A 25467-nucleotide genomic window follows, 5' to 3' on the forward strand; every position below is an offset into this window, starting at 1 on the left:
TGAGTTAGATATTGAAACTATTGTCCTTCCCTATATCCTCATGCAATAGACCTTAGACCTCATGCAGACCTCTAGCCCTCCCAGGTTTATGACAATTTTTTTATCTCTGAAAATAAAACATCACAGATTTATACTGCAGCATATCGAGAGCTTTACCACAAAGTGAAGCTCTTCATTTTCAGAGAGCCAAGCAATCGTATATACCAAGACATATGTCTAGATGGAGATTTGAAGAAATTGATTATGATGACTATGGGATGTTAATGATAGTGATGATATCATATACTCATGAACCTTAACTGCGCTTTCATACCAACTGAGTTTTAACTCTCTCTCTCTCTCTCTCTCTCTCTCTCTCTCTCTCTCTCTCTCTCTCTCTCTCTCTCTCTCTCTCTCTCTCTCTCTCTCTCTCTCTCTCTCTCTCTCTCTCTCTCTCTCTCTCTCTCTCTCCCTCTCTCTCTCTCTCTCTCTCCCTCCCTCCCTCCCTCCCTCCCTCCCTCCCTCCCTCCCTCCAGAAGGCGACTCATGGAAGATATATACATCATGAAGAAACTGCGAACAACCCAAAATGTTCATTCACTTTCTTTTAAGGGATGTGGTTTTGTGTTCTCACTCCTCTATGCAGTTTACTCAATCAGGTCCAGGAAGACGAATCATGTGTCATCACCCCTCAACATGAGTCCAGTGGAATAAACAACGAATCCCAGACAGACATTCTCTCAGGGGCCTGTAATGCAGCATCAGACAGGAAGGATAGAGCAGGGTGCACAGAGAAAGTAGTGGGACCATATGTGATGTGAGTCACTGATGAATGGCGTCTGTTACCAATGACCGGATCGGAAATAGAAATAGCCAGGTTCTGGACCTCGTCAAACCTTACTGGGCCCCAGCCAGGGGCGAAGGAGAAGGGGACATGACCAATGGGCCTCACCCTTGAACGCAAACATACGGATGAGGAATCCAGACAATGGTATGAGCAATGTTGAGATGTCCCTTATAATGGCCCAAATGATCATTCAGGCGGATCTTCTTTGGTTAGTCAGACATTAATATCAATCACAAAGACAATCATATTTTAGTGGGCGGTGAGACTGCTGGAGGGTAAGGTGTGTGTGTGTGTGTGTGTGTGTGTATCCCTGGATCCTCTGGGTAATAGCGGGATGCTGCGGAGGGGTCTGCTGGCCTGGGTGTCCCGTGTGGGCGTGCTATTGGTCCTAGTGTGCTGCTCTCTGTCCCTCCTCTACGTCATGACCTGCAGCCCCCACTCCGAGGACAACCTGGTGAGCCACGCCCTGCCACACCCAGGGCTGGGGGTAGGGGCAGCAGGGGGCACAGGGGCGGCTCAGAGCGGACCCCCGGGACGGGAGGACTACCAGGCCATGCTAGCGGAGCGTGAGGAGCAGCACAAGCTACACATGGCGAGTCTGAAGAAGCAGATCGCCCAGTTAAAAGAAGCACTGCAGGAGCGTAGTGAGCAACTCAAAGGAGTTCAAGAGACAATGGAGCGGGCGGCAGGGAGAGGCCAGGGCGGACAGTCCCCAGGAGGAGGTGCCCTCGGGGAGGGGGGCCAGGGGCCTGGGGCTGACAGGAGCCACACAGACCTCCAGGAGTTCCTTCGCAGTCAGCTGGGCCGGGCGGAGGTCCACCAGGGTACTAGAATACCCAATGAGTACGCTGTGGTGCCCTTTGAGAGCTTCACCCTGCAGAGGGTGTACCAGCTGGAGATGGGCCTGACAAGGCACCCTGAGGAGAAGCCCGTGAGGAAGGACCGGAGGGATGAGCTGAGTGAAGCGCTGGAGACAGCCCTGCGGAGCCTCAACACACCCCGAGACGGAGCAGACAAGGGCCGCACCACCAAGGTCTACTCACCATCAGACTTCATAGAAGGTGAGTCACTAAGCTCCATACCAGAGCCATATGTATACAGCCATAATGGTATACATACTGTGTATGTATAATTGGCGAGGACGGGCTCGTGGTAATGGCTGGAGCAGAATAAGTGGAATGGTATCAAATTGGTGCCATTCCATTTGCTCCGTTCCGGCCATTATTATGAGCCATCCTCCTCTCAGTAGCCTCCTGTGTATGGCATATATACAAGGTTCTGCTCCACACTATACTACGACAGCTTACAATAGCTACATTGTGGAGTGGCTGTTGAACTATTGGAATACTGACACGGTTGTAATAAAAATGATATGAAAATGATCAAAACAATGAATTCACCAAATTGAACTCCAGCCGGAAACAAATAAATAATCAGCACATCCCCATTTCCAACGGAGAAAATCGAACGATTGTTTCTATATTTTCTCCGGTAAACTACATCCGTAACGAACATGTTCGTGTGTTCCTTCTTGTTTTTTCGTTGTTGTAGTTTTGCTTTGCTGTGCGATAGCCATAATAGAGGTGCTGAAGAGCCACAGCCAGGATATCCAGCTCGTCCTGCATGATTTGGAGTAGGAAATGAGTAGAGCTGCTTTCCATTCAGTGTGTAGCATCTCTACAAGCTCAGAGAGGGTGTACGCTTCCTCTGAAAGGTCAACATCTTTACTGGGGCCATGTCGGACTAATTCCTACGTGTACCTGGGAGAGGGAAAGTGTGTGTGTGTGTGTGCCTGCCTTTGCGTGTGGTGTCTATCTGTGTCTGTCTGTGTGTGTCGACATACCAACAATATACTGAAAACCCATAATTGTTTATGTACCTCTATCTCTCCCTTGAAATACTTGTTCAGGTATCAGCTCTTAAACATACTCATAAGGAATTAAGAGTTTCTTTCCAAAAGGCGATATAGAATAATAGTGAAGACATCAAAACGGTGAAATAACACATATGGATCATTGTAGTAACCAAAAAAGTGTGAAACAAATCAAAATGTATTTTAGATTCTTCAAAGTAGCCACCCTTTGCCATGATGACAGCGTTGCACACTCTTGGCATTCTCTCAACCAGCTTCATGAGTTATTCACCTGGAATTAATTTCAATTAAAAAGTGTGCCTGGTTAAAAGTTAATTTGTGGAATTTCTTTCCTTCTTAATCCGTTTGAGCCAATCAGTTGTGTTGTGACAGGGTGGTATACAGAAGATAGCCCTATTTGGTAAAAGACCAAGTACATATTATGGCAAAAACAGCTCAAATAAGCAAGAACTTTGAAAGTTTCTTCAAGTGCAGTCGCAAAAACCATCAAGCGCAATGAGGAAACTGGCTCTCATGAGGACCGCCACAGGAAAGGAAGAACCAGAGTTACATCTGCTGAAGAGTTCATTAGAGTTAACTGCATGTCAGAAATTGCAGCCCAAATAAATGCTTCACAGAGTTCAAATAACAGACACAAAATGTGTGGGCTCTCCTTCTCCGTGGCCAACGTGAGTAAAACATTTAAACGTGTTAACCCTCGCAAGGCTGCAGGGCCAGACGGCAACCCTAGCCGCGTCCTCAGAGCATGCGCAGACCAGCTGGCTGGTGTGTTTACGGACATATTCAATTAATCCCTATCCCAGTCTGTTCTCCCCACATGCTTCAAGATGGCCACCATTGTTCCTGTTCCCAAGAAAGCTAAGGTAACTGAACTAAATGACTATAGACCCATTGCACTCACTTCTGTCATCATGAAGTGCTTTGAGAGACTTGTCAAGGAACATATCACCTCCACCCTACCTGATACCCTAGACCCACTCCAATTTCCTTACCGCCCCAATATGTCCACTGACGATGCAATAGCCATCACACTACACACTGCCCTATCCCATCTGGAAAAGAGGAATACCTATGTAAGAATGCTGTTTATTGACTACTGCTCAGCATTTAACACCATAGTACCCTCCAAACTCGTCATCAAGCTCGAGACCCTGGGTCTCGACTCCGCCCTGTGCAACTGGGTCCTGGACTTTCTGACGGGCCGCCCCCAGGTGGTGAGGGTAGGAAACAACATCTCCCCGCTGATTCTCAACACTGGGGCCCCACAAGGGTGCGTTCTCAGCCCTCTCCTGTACTCCCTGTTCACTATGTCTGTGAGGCAATGCACGCCTCCAACTCAATCATCAAGTTTGCAGACGACACTACAGTGGTAGGCTTGATTACCAACAACGATGAGACGGCCTACAGGAAGGAGATGAGGGCCCTCGGAGTGTGGTGTCAGGAAAATAACCTGTTTAAGTTTTAAGTTCCTCGGCGTACACATCACGGACAAACTGAAATGGTCCACCCACACAGACAGTGTGGTGAAGAAGGTGCAACAGGGCCTCTTCAACCTCAGGAGGCTGAAGAAATTTGGCTTGTCACCTAAAACATTCACAAACTTTTACAGATGCACAATCGAGAGCATCCTGTCGGGCTGTATCACCGCCTGGTACGGCAACTGCACTGCCCTCAAAGGCAAGGCTCTCCAGAGGGTAGTGTGGTCTGCACAACGCATCACAAGGGGAAACTACCTGCCCTCCAGAACACCTACAGCACCCGATGTAATAGGAAGGCCAAAAAGATCATCAAGGACAACAACCACCCGAGCCACTGCCTGTTAACCCCACTATCATCTAGAAGGCGAGGTCAGTACAGGTGCATCAAAGCTGGGACCGAGAGACTGAAAAACAGCTTCTATCTCAAAGGCCAGCAGACTGTTAAACAGCCATCACTAACATAAAGTGGCTGCCAACATACAGACTCAAATCTGGCCACTTTAATAAATGGACTTAATAAAGGTATCACTAGTCACTTTAAATAACGCCACTTTAATAATGTTTACATATCCTACATTACTCATCTCATATGTACAGTTGAAGTCGGAAGTTTACATACACTTAGGTTGGAGTCATTAAAACTCGTTTTTCAACCACTCCACAAATTTCTTGTTAACAAACTATACTTTTGGCAAATCTACTTTGTGCATGACACAAGTAATTTTTCCAACAATTGATTACAGACAGATTATTTCACTTATAATTCACTGTATCACAATTCCAGTGGGTCAGAAGTTTACATACACTATGTTGACTGTGCCTTTAAACAGCTTGGAAAATTCCCAGAAAATGATGTCATGGCTTTAGAAGCTTCTGATAGGCTAATCGACATCATGTGAGTCAATTGGAGATGTACCTGTGGATGTATTTCAAGGCCTACCTTCAAACTCAGAGCCTCTTTGCTTAACATCATGGGAAAATCAAAAGAAATCAGCAAAGACCTCAGAAAAAAAATTGTAGACCTCCACAAGTCTGGTTCATCCTTGGGAGCAATTTCCAAACGCCTGAAGGTACCACGTTCATCTGTACAAACAATAGTACGCAAGTATAAACACCATGGGACCACGCAGCCGTCATACCACTCAGGAAGGAGATGGGTTCAGTCTCCTAGAGATTAATGTACTTTGGTGCGAAAAGTGCAAATCAATCCAAGAACAACAGCTAAGGACCTTGTGAAGATGCTGGAGGAAACGGGTACAAAAGTATCTATATCCACAGTAAAACGAGTCCTATATCGACATAACCTGAACGGCCGCTCAGCAAGGAAGAAGCCACTGCTCCAAAGCCGCCATAAAAAACTGCACATCAGGACAAAGATCGTACTTTTTGGAGAAATGTCCTCTGGTCTGATGAAACAAAAATGTAACTGTTTGGCCATAATGACCATCGTTATGTTTGGAGGAAAAAGGGGGATGCTTGCAAGCCGAAGAACACCATCCCAACCGTGAAGCACAGGGGTGGCAGCATAATGTTGTGGGGTGCTTTGCTGCAGGAGGGACTGGTGCACTTCACAAAATAGATGGCATCATGAGGGAGGAAAATTATGTGGATATATTGAAGCAACATCTCAGACATCAGTCAGGAAGTTAAAGATTGTTTGCAAATGGGGCTTCCAAATGGACAATGACCCCAAGCATACTTCCAAAGTTGTGGCAAAATGGCTTAAGGACAACAAAGTCAAGGTATTGGAGTGGCCATCACAAAGCCCTGACCTCAATCCCATAGAAAATTTGTGGGGAGAACTGAAAAAGCGTGTGCAAGCAAGGAGGCCTACAAACCTGACTCAGTTACACCAGCTCTGTCAGGAGGAATGGGCCAAAATTCACCCAACTTATTGTGGGAATCTTGTGGAAGGCTACCCAAAACGTTTGACCCAAGATAAACAATTTAAAGGCAATGCTACCAAATACTAATTGAGTCTATGTAAACGTCTGACCCACTGGGAATGTGATGAAAGAAATAAAAACTGAAATAAATCACTCTACTTTTTTAATGACATTTCACATTCTTAAAATAAAGTGGTGATCCTAACTGACCTAAGACAGGGAATTTTTACTAGGATTAAATGTCAGGAATTGTGAAACACTGAGTTTAAATGTATTTGGCTAAGGTGTATGTAAACTTCCGACTTCAACTATATGTACTGTTCCATACCATCTACTGCAACTTGCCTATGCCGCACGGCCATCGCTCATCCATATATTTATATGTGCATATTCTTATTCATCCCTTTACATTTGTGTGTGTAAGGTAGTTGTTGTGAATTTGTTAGATTACTTGTTAGATATTACTGCATTGTCGGAACTAGATGCACAAGCATTTCACTACACTTGCATTAACATCTGCTAACCATGTGTATGTGACCAATAAAATTTGATTTGATTTCACTATTATTCTACAATTTAGAAAAATTATACATTTGTAACATCAATATTTAAAAATAAAATGACTCAATACAGTAATATGAGATCTGTATGTAAAACATTTATATTTGACATTTCCGTCATTTAGCAGAATCTCTTATCCAGAGTGACTTACAGTTAGTGCATTCATCTTAAGCTAGGTAGGGGAGACAACCACATATCACAGTCAAATATAGAGGATATGAACATTCTAATCCAGCTAAACAATGGATATATAGCGTTTTGCAAAAATAACACATTTTTTAATACACACCTAAAATCTATGAATTAAAAATTTGAGAACAGTAATATTTTACACACATGAAGGTACCCATAAGCAATAATTTCTGGTGAAAAAAAACACGTGAAACATTTGGTAGATATAGCGTTTTGGAAATCAACTCTTTGAATGTGTTTTGACCCTGTAGATAGCCAATTTGTTCCTGAGTAATCCAAAGAGTACTCTGTAGTTGGGCGTGGCTGTGTAGCAAGTAGCAAACAACAACCGTTGTTCAACAACAAAAATGAAAGCGGCCGTGTAGGCTAGTTAATGAACTGTCTTCATATTAGCAATGAAGGTCTCCTTGCCCGTCCTTTTAAATGAGTTGTACCAGTGGACAAGTACCGTTTCATTCACTCAGTGGACAACTTGAAGCTTGTTGAGATGCTGACGATTACAAAGGGAGCATTAGAGCCCTGCCAATTCTCAGTTAGCGAGCCGCGACTGAACACAAATACCGAACACTACCCATTGGCTGCAATGAATGGTGTTTTTCAGGAGCTGCCCTGGGTGGGTTTGCTCAGCTGTCTTACAGAAAGAATGAGAGTGGGGCAACGAGACAACAAGGAATAAGCGGGACAGAGTAGAAGGGGAGAGAGAGCGAAGGAAACGCGAGGGAGAGACAAACTAGAACAAATTAGAAAGCAAAAGAGAGGGTTTGGGTGGAAATAGAGTGGTACAGACGTAGGATCTTCATTTGAGCCAGTTTGCTACAGCAGGAAAATAATCATGCAGCAAGAGGAAATGTGAATTATTATGGCTGCTTTTAGAGGCAGCCCAGTTCTAATTTTTTTTTTCACTAATTGGTCTTTAGACCAATCAAATCAGCTCTGAAAAAGATCTGATGTGAAAATAGATTTTTTTTTAAATGTAACTAGGCAAGTCAGTTAAGAACAAATTCTTATTTACAATGATTGCCTACTGGGGAACAGTGGGTTAACTGCCTTGTTCAGGGGCAGAACGACAGCTCACCCTGTCCCCAGATTTAAGAGAAGATGGCTCTTATCACAGGAAGTTAGTCTTACCACTATCGGACTGGGGATCACAAGCTATTCCGCTCGGCTTTTGCAGCTTCCTGTGTTTCTATCGGTGTAGTTTGAGCGGGAGAGTACAGTAGCCTGCAGTATGAGGATTTTGATACTGCACTAGATTCTACTGCATTGTTGCTTGACTTAAAAATTCCTGTTTATTCTTGAAGTAATCGAAAGTAGAATGTTTTGAAATGGGAATAAAGTACAAGCATTTTCTGTAGAGAATTCAAATAATTATTTCGGACAGAATTTTGCTTTCGTGATGACAAACCTCACACACTTGCTGTATTTTTGTTCAGTCCAGTCATGTCATCTTTGGAACAAGAGGTTTTGACTGACAATGCACAGCTGTGAAGGGGGGACTGAGTAAACTGTATTGTTGTTGAGTGATATGTCTGGGTATTAACTACTGTGAGGCGTTGTAAATCCAGTGTGAGTATGATCTCTATGCATGACCAGTCTCCTTCAGCTGTCGTAGTGGCAGATGGCCCAGGGCCCCAGCCAAGTCCACCTAGGAGCAGAGAGGAGAGGCTGGGGATCTTTACAGTGGCCTGAAATGCCCTTTCTGTCCATCTCTCTCTGGACATAAAAATGCCCTGTCATAATGCCCTGTCTGTCTGTCTCTCTCTCGACCCCCGCTCACTCTCAATTCAATTTCAATGTCAATTTAAGGGGCTTTGGTTTACATTACCAAAGCAAGTGAAATAGATACTAAACAACAGTGAAATAAAAAATGTGACATTACAATCAATAAAAGACATTTCAAATGTGATATTATGTCTATATACTGATGGGTTCTGACTTCTAAACTTGAAATATTGAAGGGAGGGAGAGCGGGGAATGCAGAACATGTTATTGTTAGACATCAGGTATCCTATGGAGAGGAGAAGGGCCACAGTCTGGTACAAGTCAACAGGACAGCCGTCCGTTGGGGGAGGAGTGAGGAATTTGGGCCGAGGTCAGGTCAGATGAAGTGAGAAAGAACATGCATCACTAACGTCCTGTCTAGCAACCGAGATGTATTGGCTGTCCAGATGTGTAAGGAGGAGACTCAGCATAGGAGGCAGGTTTAAAAACGAGCGTTTCATAGTTGCCCTTCACTTTTTACCATGTTATTTAGAACCTAACAATACGGTGTTGTGATGATGTGCAAATAGTTAAAGTACAAATGGGAAAATAAATAAACAAATATAGGTCGTATTTACGATAGTGTTTGTTCTTCACTGGTTGCCCTTTTCTTGTGGCAACAGGTCACAAATCTTGCTGCTGTGATTTCACGCTGTGGTATTTCACCCAATAGATATGGGAGTTTATGAAAATTGGATTTGTTTTCGAATTCTTTGTGGGTCTGTGTAATCTGAGGAAAATATGTGTCTCTAATATGGTCATACATTTGGCAGGAGGTTAAGAAGTGCGGCTCAGTTTCCACCTCATTTTGTGGGCAGTGTGCACGTAGCCTGTCTTCTCCTGAGAGCCAGGTCTGCCTTCGGCGGCTGTACATAGTCAAAGATTTCCTTCATTTTGGGTCAATCACAGTGGTCAGGTACTCTCTCTCTCTGTGTGTCTGTGTGTCTGTCTGTCTGTCTGTCTGTCTGTCTGTCTGTGTGTCTGTCTGTCTGTCTGTCTGTCTGTCTGTCTGTCTGTCTGTCTGTCTGTCTGTCTGTCTGTCTGTCTGTCTGTCTGTCTGTCTGTCTGTCTGTCTCTGTCTGTCTGTCTGTCTGTCTGTCCCTTTCTCATTCCGTGGGCCTGAATTGCCCTGTTTGTCTCTCTCTCTCTCCCTGGGCTTGAAATGCCCTTTCTCTCTCCCTGGGCCTGAAATACCCTGTCTGTCACTCTCTCCCAAGGTCTGAAATGCCCTGTCTGTTGCTCTCTCTCTCACTTAAATGCCTGTCTGTCTATCCCTGTCTCTCTGGGTCTGTCTTAAATACCCTGTCTGTCTCTCTCTCCCATGGCCACACAGCCAAGGACTATCCTTCTCTTTTCGAAAAACTTTCAGTTTCAGGCAGCAAAGTGGAGAAAATATTCACCAGTTGACAAACCCAGACAGATTATCCACGATGCATTACTGGATAGCAATCAACATTATAACAACAAATAATCAAATAAACTGAACTGCAGTTCAGCTGTGTGTGTGCGTGTGTGCGTGTGTGCGTGTGTGCGTGTGTGCGTGTGTGCGTGCGTGCGTGCGTGCGTGCGTGCGTGCGTGCGTGCGTGCGTGCGTGCGTGTGTGTGTGTCTGCATTTGACAGCCCTGGTGTGTGCATGTGTATGGGTAAACTCACTCTTCTCCCTTCCCCAGGTATCGCTCGGACGGAGAAGGACAAAGGCACTCTGTATGAGCTCACCTTCAAAGGGGACCAGAGCCGTGAGTTCAGGAAGCTGGTTCTGTTCCGTCCCTTTGGACCGCTGATGAAGGTGAAGAACGAGAGAGTGGATACGGCTAACGTCCCCATCAACATCATCGTGCCCCTCTCCCAGAGGGCCGACAAGTTCAGACACTTCATGCACAACTTCAGGTGAGAGCCACTCAGTTATTCATGCGTGTTATTGGCCCTTTCGCCCCTCTCCTCTTCCTTGTAACTCTTTCCCCGGGTTGTTGTGGTAAATCAGAATGTGTTTCCGGGCAACCTACCTAAAAATAAAATAAAGGTAAAATTAGGGTTAATAAAGAAATTTTAAAAAGCATGTTCACTTGTATTAACTATGATAATGTTAGGCAATAACCGGGTTAAAGGGAACGAGAAACAGAATATACAGTAGTTATCCATGTTTGACATTCCTGGTTTGTCACAGCAGTAAGGATTCAGAATATACAGTGGGGCAAAAAAGTATTTAGTCAGCCACCAATTGTGCAAGTTCTCCCACTTAAAAAGATGAGAGAGGCCTGTAATTTTCATCATAGGTACACTTCAACTATGACAGACAAAATGAGAAAAAAAATCCAGAAAATCACATTGTAGGATTTTTAATGAATTTATTTGCAAATTATGGTGGAAAATAAGTATTTGGTCACCTACAAACAAGCAAGATTTCTGGCTCTCACAGACCTGTAACTTATTCTTTAAGAGGCTCCTCTGTCCTCCACTCGTTACCTGTATTAATGGCACCTGTTTGAACTTGTTATCAGTATAAAAGACACCTGTCCACAACCTCAAACAGTCACACTCCAAACTCCACTATGGCCAAGACCAAAGAGCTGTCAAAGGACACCAGAAACAAAATTGTAGACCTGCACCAGGCTGGGAAGACTGAATATGCAATAGGTAAGCAGCTTGGTTTGAAGAAATCAACTGTGGGAGCAATTATTAGGAAATGGAAGACATACAAGACCACTGATAATCTCCCTCGATCTGGGGCTCCACGCAAGATCTCACCCCGTGGGGTCAAAATGATAAAAAATAAAAATAAAAATCCCAGAACCACACGGGGGGACCTAGTGAATGACCTGCAGAGAGCTGGGACCAAAGTAACAAAGCCTACCATCAGTAACACACTACGCCGCCAGGGACTCAAATCCTGCAGTGCCAGACGTGTCCCCCTGCTTAAGCCAGTACATGTCCAGGCCCGTCTGCAGTTTGCTAGAGAGCATTTGGATGATCCAGAAGAAGATTGGGAGAATGTCATATGGTCAGATGTATAGAACTAAAATATAACTTTTTGGTAAAAACTCAACTCGTCGTGTTTGGAGGACAAAGAATGCTGAGTTGCATCCAAAGAATACCATACCTACTGTGAAGCATGGGGGTGGAAACATCATGCTTTGGGGCTGTTTTTCTGCAAAGGGACCAGGACGACTGATCTGTGTAAAGGAAAGAATGAATGGGGCCATGTATCGTGAGATTTTGAGTGAAAACCTCTTTCCATCAGCAAGGGCATTGAAGATGAAACGTGGCTGGGTCTTTCAGCATGACAATGATCCCAAACACACCACCCGGGCAACGAAGGAGTGGCTTCGTAAGAAGCATTTCAAGGTCATGGAGTGGCCTAGCCAGTCTCCAGATCTCAACCCCATAGAAAATCTTTGGAGGGAGTTGAAAGTCCGTGTTGCCCAGCAACAGCCCCAAAACATCACTGCTCTAGAGGAGATCTGCATGGAGGAATGGGTCAAAATACCAGCAACAGTGTGTGAAAACCTTGTGAAGACTTACAGAAATCGTTTGACCTCTGTCATTGCCAACAAAGGGTATATAACAAAGTATTGAGATAAACTTTTGTTATTGACCAAATACCAGTACTTATTTTCCACCATAATTTGCAAATAAATTCATTAAAAATCCTACAATGTGATTTTCTGGATTTTTTTTCTCATTTTGTCTGTCATAGTTGAAGTGTACCTATGATGAAAATTACAGGCCTCTCTCATCTTTTTAAGTGGGAGAACTTGCACAATTGGTGGCTGACTAAATACTTTTTTGCCCCACTGTAGGAGGTAAAGGTTCTGTTTGTACTCTGATAGCCACGGCATGTCTGTCTGTTAGAGACTCTTTCATTCCTGTAATTTGTTACACTCCTGCACAGCTGCTTATCAAGGCTTTGAGGGGGGTTTTTTTCTGGCAAATCCTGCTTAGTAGCCATCTTAAACCCGGCACATTAAACTGCCCCCTGGACTCAGAGGAAACCTGTGATATAGTGGTGCTGTTCATGCTGTACAAAGGTTCCCTGAGTCGCTGAGCAAACGCTTTGGTCTCATCCATATTTAAGGGAGGAGGTGTGTGTGTGTGTGTGTGTGTGTGTGTGTGTGTGTGTGTGTGCGCATTCACGTGGAGAGAAGAGGAATGTGAGGTCGAACTGACAGTCTTTCAGAAGCCATGTGCCTCATTTACTGAGCACAGCATATACATTTGGCGTGTCTCCATCAGAATGTCTGCTGCTAGAGTTCTAGAATGTCACACTAGTGCTGGAGATCGATCGCTCTAGGCTTCTGTCTGGTGCCAGGTCCTCATTGTGTGACTCCTATATAAACGTAACATACTGTATGTAGCCTGTGCATATACCGTATGCACCAGTGGAGGCTGTTGGGAGGAGCTAAAGGAGGACGGGCTCATTGTAATGGCTGGAATGGAATCCATGGAACGGAGTCAAACATGTGGTTTCCATAAGTGCAATGTGTTTGGTACCCTTCCATTAATTCCATTCCAGCCATTACAATGAGCCCGTCCTCCTTTAGCTCCTCCCACCAGCCTCCACTGGTATGCACCTACCCTTGAGGGTACTCGCTGATCTTGCTGTAACCCCATTTTGAACTGACCTCTTTGAACTGACCGTTACAATATGTGTTTTCTTTCAAATACTTTTGAACTTTTTGTCTCAGCCTTCCTAGCGAAAGTCTGCTGAAAGCAAAACAAATGATTGCAACCTAGGCTACCTTTCCCCTTGGCCCTCTCTGTACTGGGATTGTGTATAATAAGTCCCTTGCTCTGTTTGATTCATTGTTTCTTCATGTGTTTGTGTGTGTTGTTGCAGAGAGGTGTGTGTGCGGCAGGATGGCCGTGTTCACCTCACAGTGGTGTATTTTGGGAAGGACCAGATGAATGAAGTCCGGAACACTCTGGAGAACACGTCTAGGTGGGTGGAAACACACAACAACACACCCACACATGCTCACACATGCACAGATGAGCAAATATGACTGTATGCTTAATTTTTTTAATTATTTTATATTCATAAAATTGCTCGGAGAAATGATCTAAAAATGATAGGGGTCAGAATGATTGACACCCCTGTTTTCAATACTCCAGAACCCTCCCATTGTGAGGTTAACGACACTGAGCCTTTCTCTAAAATGTTTTATGAGATTGGAGAACACATTGGGAGGGATCTTAAACCATTCCCCCAGACAGGATCTTTCCAGATCTTTGATATTCTTTGTCTGCTCTTATGAACTACCCTCTTCAATTCAACCCACAGGTTTTTAATGGGGTTCAAATCCGGAGACTGAGATGGACATTACAAAATGTAAATTATGTGGCCAATGAACCATTTATTTGTGGATTTTGATGTGTGCTTGGGGTTATTGTCTTGCTGGAAGATCCACTTGTGGCCAAGTGTCAGCCTCCTGGAAAAGGCAACCGGGTTTTGGCTAAAATATAATGGTTCTTGGGAAGGGGACAGTGCTAGAGTATTGAAAACAGGGGTGTCAATCATTTTGACCCCTATCTTTTTCAGATGTTTTGTGTTAAACAAAATGTCTTTCTCTGGGCAATTGTATTAATATCAAATAATGTACTTAAAAAAATATGTGAGCATACAATATAGCTCAGTATTTGTAATATTTATTTTATACTGTCTTTTTTGCTCATTTCTATCAAGGGTGCCTATAATTATGGACCCCACTGTACAACCCCCCCCCCCCCCCCCCCCCACACACACACACTCCCTGTCTCTCTTTATAGCAACTCAGAAACCTCAGCACCGTCTGATGAATAATGTAGGAGTGTGGCCACCCAGAGGCACTCAGTGACCTCTGCCAGTGTCGGATATTACAGGCCTGGGATCAGGGCTGACAGCTGACAGTGAAATTAGTGTATTGCCCGCAGATACAATTACAGGTCCAGGGTCAATTTGAGATCGTCTTGTGGGTGAAATGAGTTCACATGGTACTCTGGTACTGTGCTGATTATCTGGTAGGTTGCCATGGAGACGCTGTGCTCACCCCTGGCCGGATGGTTTGCAGGGGTAGAAAGAGAAAGAAGGAGAGAAAGAGGGAAGGAGAGAGAAAGAGTTGCACACCTCATGCTAGGCTTTGAGCTGGTTTCAGATGTCACACGACAGCTTTCTCTCTCTCTCTCTCTCTCTCTCTCTCGCTCTCTCGCTTTCTTGCTCTCAATGACAATGAGGCCGACAGTATTGTCTAGAAAGAGAAATCTGATGAGAGCCAAGGTCTTTCGCTCAAAGATATCTCATTGTCAACAGCTCTCATGTCTCTGCGAATGGCTGTGATGGAGTGAATAGTTAAAGGGAGAAAGGCAAGACGGTGTCCTTGTACATTCTCTCTGAGACAGTGACCTCCGCTGCTAATGTGTTGTCTCACTGTGCAAGGGAAAGAGCTGTGTTAGTCCTTGGAGGATTTGTTCGCTTTGCTCCCAGCAAATACCATAGACACAGCCTGTGAGTAACAAGACATGTGTTGATACCTGTTATCTACACAGTCTCACTCAACTAGTTCACAGACAACTGAGCACTACAATCCCTCGTTCTTGCTAGGCTTTGTGTATCACAATTACTCTGATAACCAATATCTTAACAGCCATAACAGTCCCACGATTGAGCTCACATCAGACCTGGGTTCAACTAGTAATTGTGTACTTTCAAATGATTTAGCTGCGTTTTATGAGCTTGCCCTGGCACTCCAGGCAGACTCAATCAAACTCTTTAGAGTAACACTATTTGACACCGGGTCTGCTACAGTTCAGGATGGAGCTCACATGATACCAAAACATATCTACTGTGTCAATCATGGTCTGTCCTCTTGCCACCTTATAAACAGCTCTCTTGTTGTCAATCGCCATGGTTACGTAACACTTCCTCTGACTCTGGATCAGACACTTTAATCAAGCGCTGATCTCCTCGAGTGAAAGATAACAACATCCAAACCTCCAATCTCTCCCTGTTCCCTTTTTTCCCTGTTGAATTGGTCTGAATGGTTATTGATTTGTGTGACGGTACAATTATTCCATGGGCGACGATCTGAATCCTGCCTGCCCTTATTTTAGCTTTGCCGATGTCAATGTCTGTTTCCAACAGCAGGCACCGCATGGATCATTTGCTGCTGCTGCTGCTGCTTCTGCCCTGTCTAAATCAAAGTCATCCTTCCCTAGCCAAAGACTATTTGTGTTCATAATCATAGGGGCAAGCGCTGTATCCAAGTCAGTTAAATCACATCATCAAAGTGGAGAGACAAAGCAGGTTGAAATACAGTTACATTCCTTTTGCTCTATGTTAGTGAGCTGCACCGGGACCACGAGACATGATTATCATGTCGAACACGCTTCGACCACTAACTGTCCGTCACTCCAGTATTGAGATGGACAGAGACACACCGAGCTGTTTGAAGAGTGGGGGAAATCGATAGACATGAATAAATGAGTGTCCATGAGGGAGCGAGGAGAGGAGAGGAGAGGAGAGGAGAGGAGAGGAGAGGAGAGGAGAGGAGAGGAGAGGAGAGGAGATGCATCAAAGAAAAGACACAGCAGAGAAGAGAAGAGAGCGGAAGAGGAGAGCGTTTTGAGCCCAGGGTGATAGCTGAACGCCTGTGAACCACAGAAGTCCTCAGAACATAAACACCAGCCCACCAGCTAGCAGCGTACAGTAAATGCTAATGCACCATTCCCACATCTCCACAGAGGGATCAGCTCCTCAGGGAGACAGACAAAGCACTGCATCCTTTTAACAAAAAAACTTCATCACAGGGTAGTGTAGGATTTCATATGGATGACACAATATTTTGGCTTCTCAGGAAACTGGAAGCCGGAGTGTGTTCTTTCAGTGTTTCCATCCAATGTTGATGTTGATCCACGTAAAGTAAATTTAAATCTGCCTCATTATGCTCTGTTTTCTCACACACACACACACACACACACTTAAAAACCACTTCAGCCCTGCTTAATGGGGCCTTGCCTGAAGCCTGCGTCTACACACGTCTACATTTTTAATGACCAGTACTGATGATGTTTCTTCAAAACATTTGACTGAATCCTAACTCTCCAGGGTCCTCCAAAACACTAGAGGCCCCGGGTGTCAGACAAATGGGCGGTGAGTGCTCTCACTCAGACACACACACACACACACACACACACACACACACACACACACACACACACACACACACACACACACACACACACACACACACACACACACACACACACACACACACACACACACACACACACACACGAAGTGAGACTCCTCAGGGTGTTAACAGTAGACAGAGAGGGGTCTTGAACTCCTCGTTGAAGATTTCCCCTCCCTGGAGGCAGAAGACAGGACAGGGCAGACAGACAGACAGACAGGAGCTCCTCCCTGTGCTTGTTTGACATGGCAGTACTGAGGATGGCTGGAAAATGGATAGAAGGATGTAGGGAGAGGGAGAGGGGGAGAGAGAGAGGTGGGGGGGCTTTCCCAGACCAGCACTAGACAGACATACCAAACCAGGATCACAAAAGGAAATATCCAGAGTGTGTTTTGGCCTGAGGCTTGGGGCTGCTTGAATCCCAGTGGAAACACTCCAACAAGCAACCTGAGTCCTAAACTAATCCCACTCCTACCCACAACTAATGTGATTTGAATTAAATCATGTTTGCCTGCTTTTAATTACTCTGGCCCACATACATATTTAATGCTTTTTCAAAAATATATAATTTGTTGTTTAAAAGGTATTTATCAAATGCGGGAACAAACTCCCACGGGGCTTGGCAAACAATGTCTTAATGTCCTAAGAATTTCTGGGGACTTAAAAGATTTTGTGCACCTTGAATAAACAACAGCTGGCTGGGAATTCTAGTGGCAACATTTACAAGCATACATTCTGCACTAGTATGAGTTTTAGTATGTGAGTATGGTAGGCATGCATGTGTGCATTTTTGCGTTTGTGGGTGTATCTGTGGGTGTCTGTGTTTCTGTCTGTTTATATTTGTCTGCCAGTCTGTCTGTCCCTATGTCTGCGCACACCAGCCAAAACGTGGGTGTATCTGTTCTGGCCACACCAGCCAAAACGTGGGTGTTTTTGTTCTGGCAACACACCCACGTATTGGCTGGTATCTGTTTTAGCCACACCAGCCAAAACGTGGGTGTATCTGTTTTAGCCACACCAGCCAACCCGTGGGTGTATCTGTGTGTGTCTACGCAGGATTAAGCTCATGTACACTGGTCCTAAATCTGTTTTCTTTCTGACAGCAGATATAAGTCGGTCTCCATACAGATTAATCTGAAATCAAATACACAGTTGATCTATTCCAGAGCCAGAGTCCCCAGGAAGGAGAGAAAGAGCCCTTCCCTCTGGTTCAGTTTGGCTAGATGCTGATAGAGAGATGATAAGAGACGGGGAGAAGGACTCCGTACTGGGAATAGCCTACGGGCTATAGTGTCAGACTGAACTACAGATGCCGTATCTTGATTTGACCCAGTTTCTCACAGCAGGAAAAGAATCCAGCAGCTACAGGAAATGTGAATTATTATGTGGATTATAATGAATGTAAAAAATAAAAAAAAATTGTAGGGGTTGATAAATTTTTCATTAGGGCAAATTCATTATGACAAATTGTCGGACTCAAGTAAGACTAGCTGTCGCCATTGGCGTCGGCGAATGGGTATCCCAATAAATCAAATCAAATCCAGTCTCGTATTTTTAAGTGGAAATTTGAAACGTTAGAAGCATTTTTAAACCTTCAATACACTACAAGTTTGCATTTCCATTATGATCAAATTAAGATACGGCATCTGTACTACAACTGTCACGCCGCCTCCCACCGTATAACTACCTTGGAGTAACGTCTAACCCTGCAGTGCAAAGCTAGAGATCAGGCCGCAACCATTGTCATCTTATAGCCACCATTCAGAACTATCACACAGTGCTATAGCGGACTATGAACCCCATAATAAAGGCACATGAATCAAGTATCAATATTATATTTTAATAATAACTCGATAATTTAAAAAAAACGGATTATGTTCCTCATGTTCTTTGATCTGCTGATGGGCTACAGTTGAATCTATGGGTTATCTCTGGAAATATTATCCGTTTATCTTCTGCTACCAGACCTGTGAATAAAATACACCACAGTACATCATCATTTATGTCACAGATTAGTAATTATGTTCTCTTTTTAACTGGAGAGTTGAATTTATGATCCATTTTGGGCATGAATATGTGATCATGTGAGAGCGTTCATTAATAATGTATTAACAATTTTATAGTGTTCACATCTCAAACAATTAATTGCAATGTTTTCTTGCTATTTCCCCCTAGTGCAAGGCCCAAGGTTAGGAATGGATGTATAATTTATCCTGATGGATCCTGCTGTGTGTGTGTGTGTGTGTGTGTGTGTGTGTGTGTGTGTGTGTGTGTGTGTGTGTGTGTGTGTGTGTGTGTGTGTGTGTGTGTGTGTGTGTGTGTGTGTGTGTGTGTGTGTGTGTGTGTTTGTGTGTGTGTGTGCGTGTGCGTGTTTGAACTCCCATAGCGTCTTTGCAGTCCCCGTCTCTCTCTCTCTGTCTGTCTCTGTACGGTAGCAGGCTTGTATTTGAGTTGAGCCCACAACGTGCCACTCTATCCACAAGGGCATAATCCCACACTAATAAAGGAACATCAATCAGTGGTTGTTTACCGTGGGTGGATGATAATAATGCCTAAAGGAGGCTGAGATGTCACAAAACACATTTGTCACGTTGACAGAGTAAGTAGCATATTAACTATGTAGGGCATACTGTAGGTGCCATTTGGGACCCAGCCATCATGTAGCCACTTTACAGACCTGATCTTATTAGTTCTGCTGTTGTCAAAGGGGAAATTAGGTTCGCTACAGTATACGGGGGTAGTGTGTGTGTGTGTATGTCTTGTAGTTAATGGTACAGTACAAAGACAGAGCTGTGTATATTGTACGCGGTGTCTGTATTCGGACTCAGCTGGGCACTCTGCTCTCATAAGACCCATTAGACACTGATGAATTAAGCCTGTCCCACTCCCTCTACTAAATTAACTTTAAACCAATGACGCTAATTCATTTTTGGTCCATTTTGTTTTCCACACTCCCTCCCTCTAGTGTCTGTTGGGTTCTGTCTCTGAATCAACCTCCGATTTCATCTCCAATTCTGTCAAATTCTCTCTTCCCCTCTCTCTCTCTCTGCTCCAACCTCTCCAACCTGTTTGCATATGAGTTTCTTTCGGAGAGGTTGGGTTAAAGCAGAAGATACATTTCTGTTGGACATTTGTGTATAAAAGGAAAATAAAGGATTCTTCTTCTTATCTCTCTGCAGGGAGATCAACTTTAAGAACTTCTCCCTGCTCCAGCTAAATGAGGAGTTCTCCAGGGGGCGTGGCCTGGATGTGGGCGCCAGGGCGTGGAAGGGAGGAAACGTCCTCCTCTTCTTCTGTGACGTCGACATCTACTTTACCGCCGACTTCCTGAACACCTGCCGTCTCAACGCTCAACCTGGTACTACAGTACACTGAACAAATCCACATCAGTGCTATGTTCGGCGTAGGCCGCTGTGTCTTTGGTTTTCTAACAAAGCTGAGATTTGAATGAAATAACTGTTGAGATGTTGTTTTGTATTAACCACTGGTAATTAATACTTTGGAAATCTTCGATTTGTTTGGTTACATTTTCATGTGTTTATTTCTTCCTCAGGTAAGAAGGTCTTCTATCCTGTTCTGTTCAGCCAGTATAACCCAACCCTAATCTACGGCAATCATAACCACATCCCGCCAGTTGAACAGCAGCTGGTAAGAAACCTGCTTTCGCAGATGTCCTCAGAAATATGTACAACAGCACATTTTCTTAAGTTAAAGATTTCCTGTTCTTTTGTTGTTGTTGCTATTTTTAATAGGTGATTAAAAAGGACACAGGATTATGGAGAGACTTTGGCTTCGGAATGACGTGCCAGTACAGATCAGATTTCATCAACATCGGTAAATATCATGTGACCGTGCTCATCGCTGGTAAATTGTCATATACAAACCATCTGCAATAGCATTATGGACTCAAGCATATTGGCTCTCAGGACAGGTTTTGCCTCAATACATTTTTCCACCTCAGTCGAGGCCATTCGATGAAGTCACAGGCTATAAACTATGATGTACATAAGAGTCGTTTCTGGACGGTGTCTGCATCCCAAATGGCGCCCTATTCCGTATATGGTGCACTACTTTTGACCAGGGCTCGTAGGGCACACGTGTCTAGGCCAGAAATACACACACACACACACACACACACAGAGAGATAGACAGAGATTTGACTGTTTGTCATTGTAATTTCATTTGCCACTGGCAGAACATTAATATTACTGTGGAGGGAGACAGAGGTACAGCATCTGTCTGACCTTAATCTCTCAGGAGAGAGACACATTGTACTACAGTATGACCTATAATACATCAAATACTCCTTGCAACTCTAGGGTGAGTGATTTGAGATTTAGATGTGATGCGAATAGTAATGAATAATTAATTTATCTGTGAATGAGATTTTCACCCAAAGTAGAGAGAGATGAAGGGAGGTAGAGAGAGGCACAGACAGAGAGGGAGAGAGAGGCACAGACAGAGAGGGAGAGAGAGGCACAGACAGAGAGAGGAAAATAAACAATGTGCTTCTCACAGTGAGATGAAGAGAAGAGACTTCAAACAGAGGAGATATTTTTTGGCTCTGGTGCACACACAAATAAACAATTTCCAACTTCCTGGTCCGGTTCATTGTTTAGCCCCTCAGCACTGAGCAGTCATCTTAAAAAGAGAGAAAGAGAGAAGGGGGGGGAGAAAAACCGCACTCATGCATAAATAAGCAAAACATGATTACCCGTGTCACCTAGGGTATGAAGAGGATGTAGTCCAGTTGGTTGGAAAGAACTGCCGTCAGCGTCTTCCTTCCTCTGGAAGTCAAGTTAGGGTATGTTCTGAGGTTCTATCGCAATATTTCATCACGCCACCGCTGTCATATCATCAGACCCCATGCATTATGCATGTAGAAAAAACTGGAAGAACACTGAGTGTACAAAACATTAAGAACACCTGCTCTTTCCAATACCCGACTGACCAGGTGAATCCAGGTGAAAGCTGCGATCCCTTATGGATGTCACTTGTTAAAGTCACTTCAATCAGCGTAGATGAAGTGGAGGAGACAGGGTAAAGAAGGATTTTTAAGCCTTGAGACGACGGAGACATAGATTGTGTATGTGTGCCATTCAGAGGATGAATGGGCAAGACAAGAGTTTGAAGTTCCTTTGAATGAAGTATGGTAGTAGGTGCCAGGCGCACCGATTTGTTCAGAACTGCAATGCAGCTGGGTTTTTCACGCTCAACCGTTTCCCATGTGTATCAAGAAAGGTCCACCACCCAAAGGACATCCAGCCAACTTTACAAAAGTGTTGGAGTCAACATGGTCTAGCATCCCTGTAAAACGCTTTCAACACCTTGTAGAGTCCACGCCCCAACGAATTAAGGCTGTTCTGGGGTGGGGGGAGGGGGGGCAACTCAATATTAGTAAGGTGTCCTTAATGTTTTGTAGACTCAGTGTATATAGATTCAGAGTGTTTAATAGTCACATGTACAGGGCTGTAGGTGTGATTGCAGGGTACAGTGAAACTCTTAGGCTAAAGGGCTCCAACATGCAGGACTAAGTGAAATAAAATTATGAAAAACGGTAATAAAAAACAACAATTGAAATAGAAATAGCCCTATATAATAACAACAACTGTAGCAGTGATGAATAAATACATGTTCATTGGGGTGGAAGCAGAGTAAAGACTGTTGAGGGGGTGGAAGCAGAGTAAAGACTGTTGAGGGGGTGGAAGCAGATTAAAGACTGTTGGGGGGGGGGGCAGAGTAAAGACTGTTGAGGGGGTGAAGCAGAGTAAAGACTGTTGAGGGGGGGGAAGCAGATTAAAGACTGTTGAGGGGGTGGAAGCATAGTAAAGACTGTTGAGGGGGTGGAAGCAGAGTAAAGACTGTTGAGGGGGTGGAAGCAGAGTAAAGACTGTTGAGGGGGTGGAAGCAGATTAAAGACTGTTGGAGGGGAGCAGAGTAAAGACTGTTGAGGGGGTGAAGCATAGTAAAGACTGTTGAGGGGGTGGAAGCAGATTAAAGACTGTTGGGGGGGAGCAGAGTAAAGACTGTTGAGGGGGTGAAGCAGAGTAAAGACTGTTGAGGGGGGGGGGAGCAGAGTAAAGACTGTTGAGGGGGTGGAAGCAGAGTAAAGACTGTTGAGAGGGTGGAAGCAGATTAAAGACTGTTGGGGGGGAGCAGAGTAAAGACTGTTGAGGGGGTGAAGCAGAGTAAAGACTGTTGAGGGGGGGAAGCAGAGTAAAGACTGTTGAGGGGGTGGAAGCAGATTAAAGACTGTTGGGGGGGTGGAAGCAGAGTAAAGACTGTTGAGGGGGTGGAAGCATAGTAAAGACTGTTGAGGGGGTGGAAGCAGATTAAAGACTGTTGGGGGGTGGAAGCAGAGTAAAGACTGTTGAGGGGGTGGAAGCAGAGTAAAGAATGTCGAGGGGTGGAAGCAGAGTAAAGACTGTCGAGGGGGTGGAAGCAGATTAAAGACTGTTGAGGGGGTGGAAGCAGAGTAAAGACTGTTGAGGGGGGAGCAGAGTAAAGACTGTTGAGGGGGTGGAAGCAGAGTAAAGACTGTTGAGGGGGTGGAAGCAGAGTAAAGACTGTTGAGGGTGGAGCAGAGTAAAGACTGTTGAGGGGGTGGAAGCAGAGTAAAGACTGTTGAGGGGGTGGAAGCAGAGTAAAGACTGTTGAGGGGGTGGAAGCAGAGTAAAGACTGTTGAGGGGGTGGAAGCATAGTAAAGACTGTTGAGGGGGGGAAGCAGAGTAAAGACTGTTGAGGGGGGGAAGCAGAGTAAAGACTGTTGAGGGGGTGGAAGCAGAGTAAAGACTGTTGAGGAGGTGGAAGCAGAGTAAAGACTGTTGAGGGGGTGGAAGCAGAGTAAAGACTGTTGAGGGGTGGAAGCAGAGTAAAGACTGTTGAGGGGGTGGAAGCAGAGTAAAGACTGTTGAGGGGGGGGGCAGAGTAAAGACTGTTGAGAGGGTGGAAGCAGAGTAAAGACTGTTGAGGGGGTGGAAGCAGAGTAAAGACTGTTGAGGGGGGAGCAGAGTAAAGACTGTTGAGGGGGTGGAAGCAGAGTAAAGACTGTTGAGGGGGTGGAAGCAGAGTAAAGACTGTTGAGGGGGGGGCAGAGTAAAGACTGTTGAGGGGGTGGAAGCAGAGTAAAGACTGTTGAGGGGTGGAAGCAGAGTAAAGACTGTTGAGGGGGTGGAAGCAGAGTAAAGACTGTTGAGGGGGGGCAGAGTAAAGACTGTTGAGAGGGTGGAAGCAGAGTAAAGACTGTTGAGGGGGTGGAAGCAGAGTAAAGACTGTTGAGGGGGGAGCAGAGTAAAGACTGTTGAGGGGGTGGAAGCAGAGTAAAGACTGTTGAGGGGGTGGAAGCAGAGTAAAGACTGTTGAGGGGGGGGGCAGAGTAAAGACTGTTGAGGGGGTGGAAGCAGAGTAAAGACTGTTGAGGGGGGGGGGGAGAATGATCTTTGAGTGAAATAAACAACAACAAAAAGTTACAATATACATATTTACAACTGCAACAGTGATGAATGTCGTTGTGGTGGGGGCAGAGTAAAGTCCGTTGGAGGGGGTGGAATGTCAATAGAGGGAGTAGCAGGTAAGGTAAGGGAGAGTTGAGGGGAGTGGGGGGGGTGTCCATGGGGGGGAGTCGCGGGGGGAATGTCCATAGGGGGAGTAGCAGGTAAGGTAAGGGAGAGGGGAGGGGAGTGGGGGGTGTCCATGGGGGGGGTCGCGGGGGGATGTCCATAGGGGGAGTAGCAGGAGGAAGGGGGGAGCAGGTAGCTGACTAGTGGTGGCTATAAAGCAGCCTGATATAGTGAGTTTATGAGTTCATGTCTCTCCTCCAGGTGGTTTTGACGTGGACATCAAAGGTTGGGGTGGTGAGGATGTTCACCTTTACAGGAAGTACCTGCACAGCAACCTGCTGGTGGTGCGTTCCCCATCGCGGGGCCTCTTCCACCTGTGGCACGAGAAGCGCTGTGCTGACGAGCTGCCCCCGGAGCAGTACAGGATGTGCATGCAGTCCAAGGCCATGAACGAAGCCTCACACGGCCAGCTGGGCATGCTCTTCTTCCGACACGAGATCGAGGCACACTTGCGTAAGCAGAAACCCCAGCGGTCCATTGCCAAAAAGACATGAGGGAATCACACAGGAATCTAGACTACAGGAAGAGGGCATGACAGTATGACAGTCATAGACAGTGAGGGGGTAACAACAACAAAACAGAGATCTTCCGTTATGAACAGTGATGACATAACAGTACTGACTCACTATAGAGGAAAAACACTCCAATATATCCTCCCTTTTGTTATGCCAAAAAGGGCCTAACAAAATACACCTAAGACGCCTGCCGTTACTTGAAGAAGTGCAAGCACTGTGAAGACAACAGTTAAAAGGGCCAGCAGAAATACTTGTATTGACTGCTCCTCTGTGTTTTGGTCTAAAATCATGTGCCTCGTGTTGACTGACTGACAGCTGGTTTTAAGAATCATGACGTGGCATTGCTGGTTTCTTGAAGGAGGCTGGAGGCAGACCGGAACAAGATTTCCCTGTGTCTTACTAGAGCCACCTTGTGGACAGGAGGAAAACAGCATGTCAGTGAAGGGAATGTGGACACTAAAGCTCAAGTCATGTAACCTGGTTACGTGACAGTGCACTCAGACAGATGGTCAATCAATAAATGAAAACAGGTGTTAGCGATGCTTATTTAGCGAGCCAATGACAACAATGGAGGGACATGGACACTGTGAGA

General features: G+C 45.0%; 1 protein-coding gene across 1 annotated transcript; it reads left to right on the forward strand.

Annotated features, from left to right (window-relative positions):
- The first annotated feature begins 1160 nt into the window (after positions 1-1160).
- Positions 1161-25052, forward strand: LOC120026423 (chondroitin sulfate N-acetylgalactosaminyltransferase 1-like). Its single transcript, XM_038971281.1, has 8 exons — positions 1161-1306; positions 1349-1887; positions 10249-10465; positions 13413-13514; positions 19920-20098; positions 20294-20388; positions 20493-20574; positions 24562-25052. The coding sequence occupies exons 1-8, from the start codon at positions 1161-1163 to the stop codon at positions 24852-24854; spliced, it is 1653 nt and encodes a 550-aa protein (XP_038827209.1). The 3' UTR covers positions 24855-25052.
- Positions 25053-25467: the final 415 nt, after the last annotated feature.

The sequence above is a fragment of the Salvelinus namaycush genome, chromosome 31 (genome assembly GCF_016432855.1).
Source record: "Salvelinus namaycush isolate Seneca chromosome 31, SaNama_1.0, whole genome shotgun sequence".
Taxonomy (NCBI): domain Eukaryota; kingdom Metazoa; phylum Chordata; class Actinopteri; order Salmoniformes; family Salmonidae; genus Salvelinus; species Salvelinus namaycush.

Coding starts and splice junctions, on each gene's coding strand:
- LOC120026423 (XM_038971281.1), top strand. CDS start 1,161: ATGCTGCGGAGGGGTCTGCTGGCCTGGGTGTCCCGTGTGGGCGTGCTA. Junction 1,888..10,248: donor ACCATCAGACTTCATAGAAG/GTGAGTCACTAA, acceptor TCCCTTCCCCAG/GTATCGCTCGGACGGAGAAG. Junction 10,466..13,412: donor CACTTCATGCACAACTTCAG/GTGAGAGCCACT, acceptor GTGTTGTTGCAG/AGAGGTGTGTGTGCGGCAGG.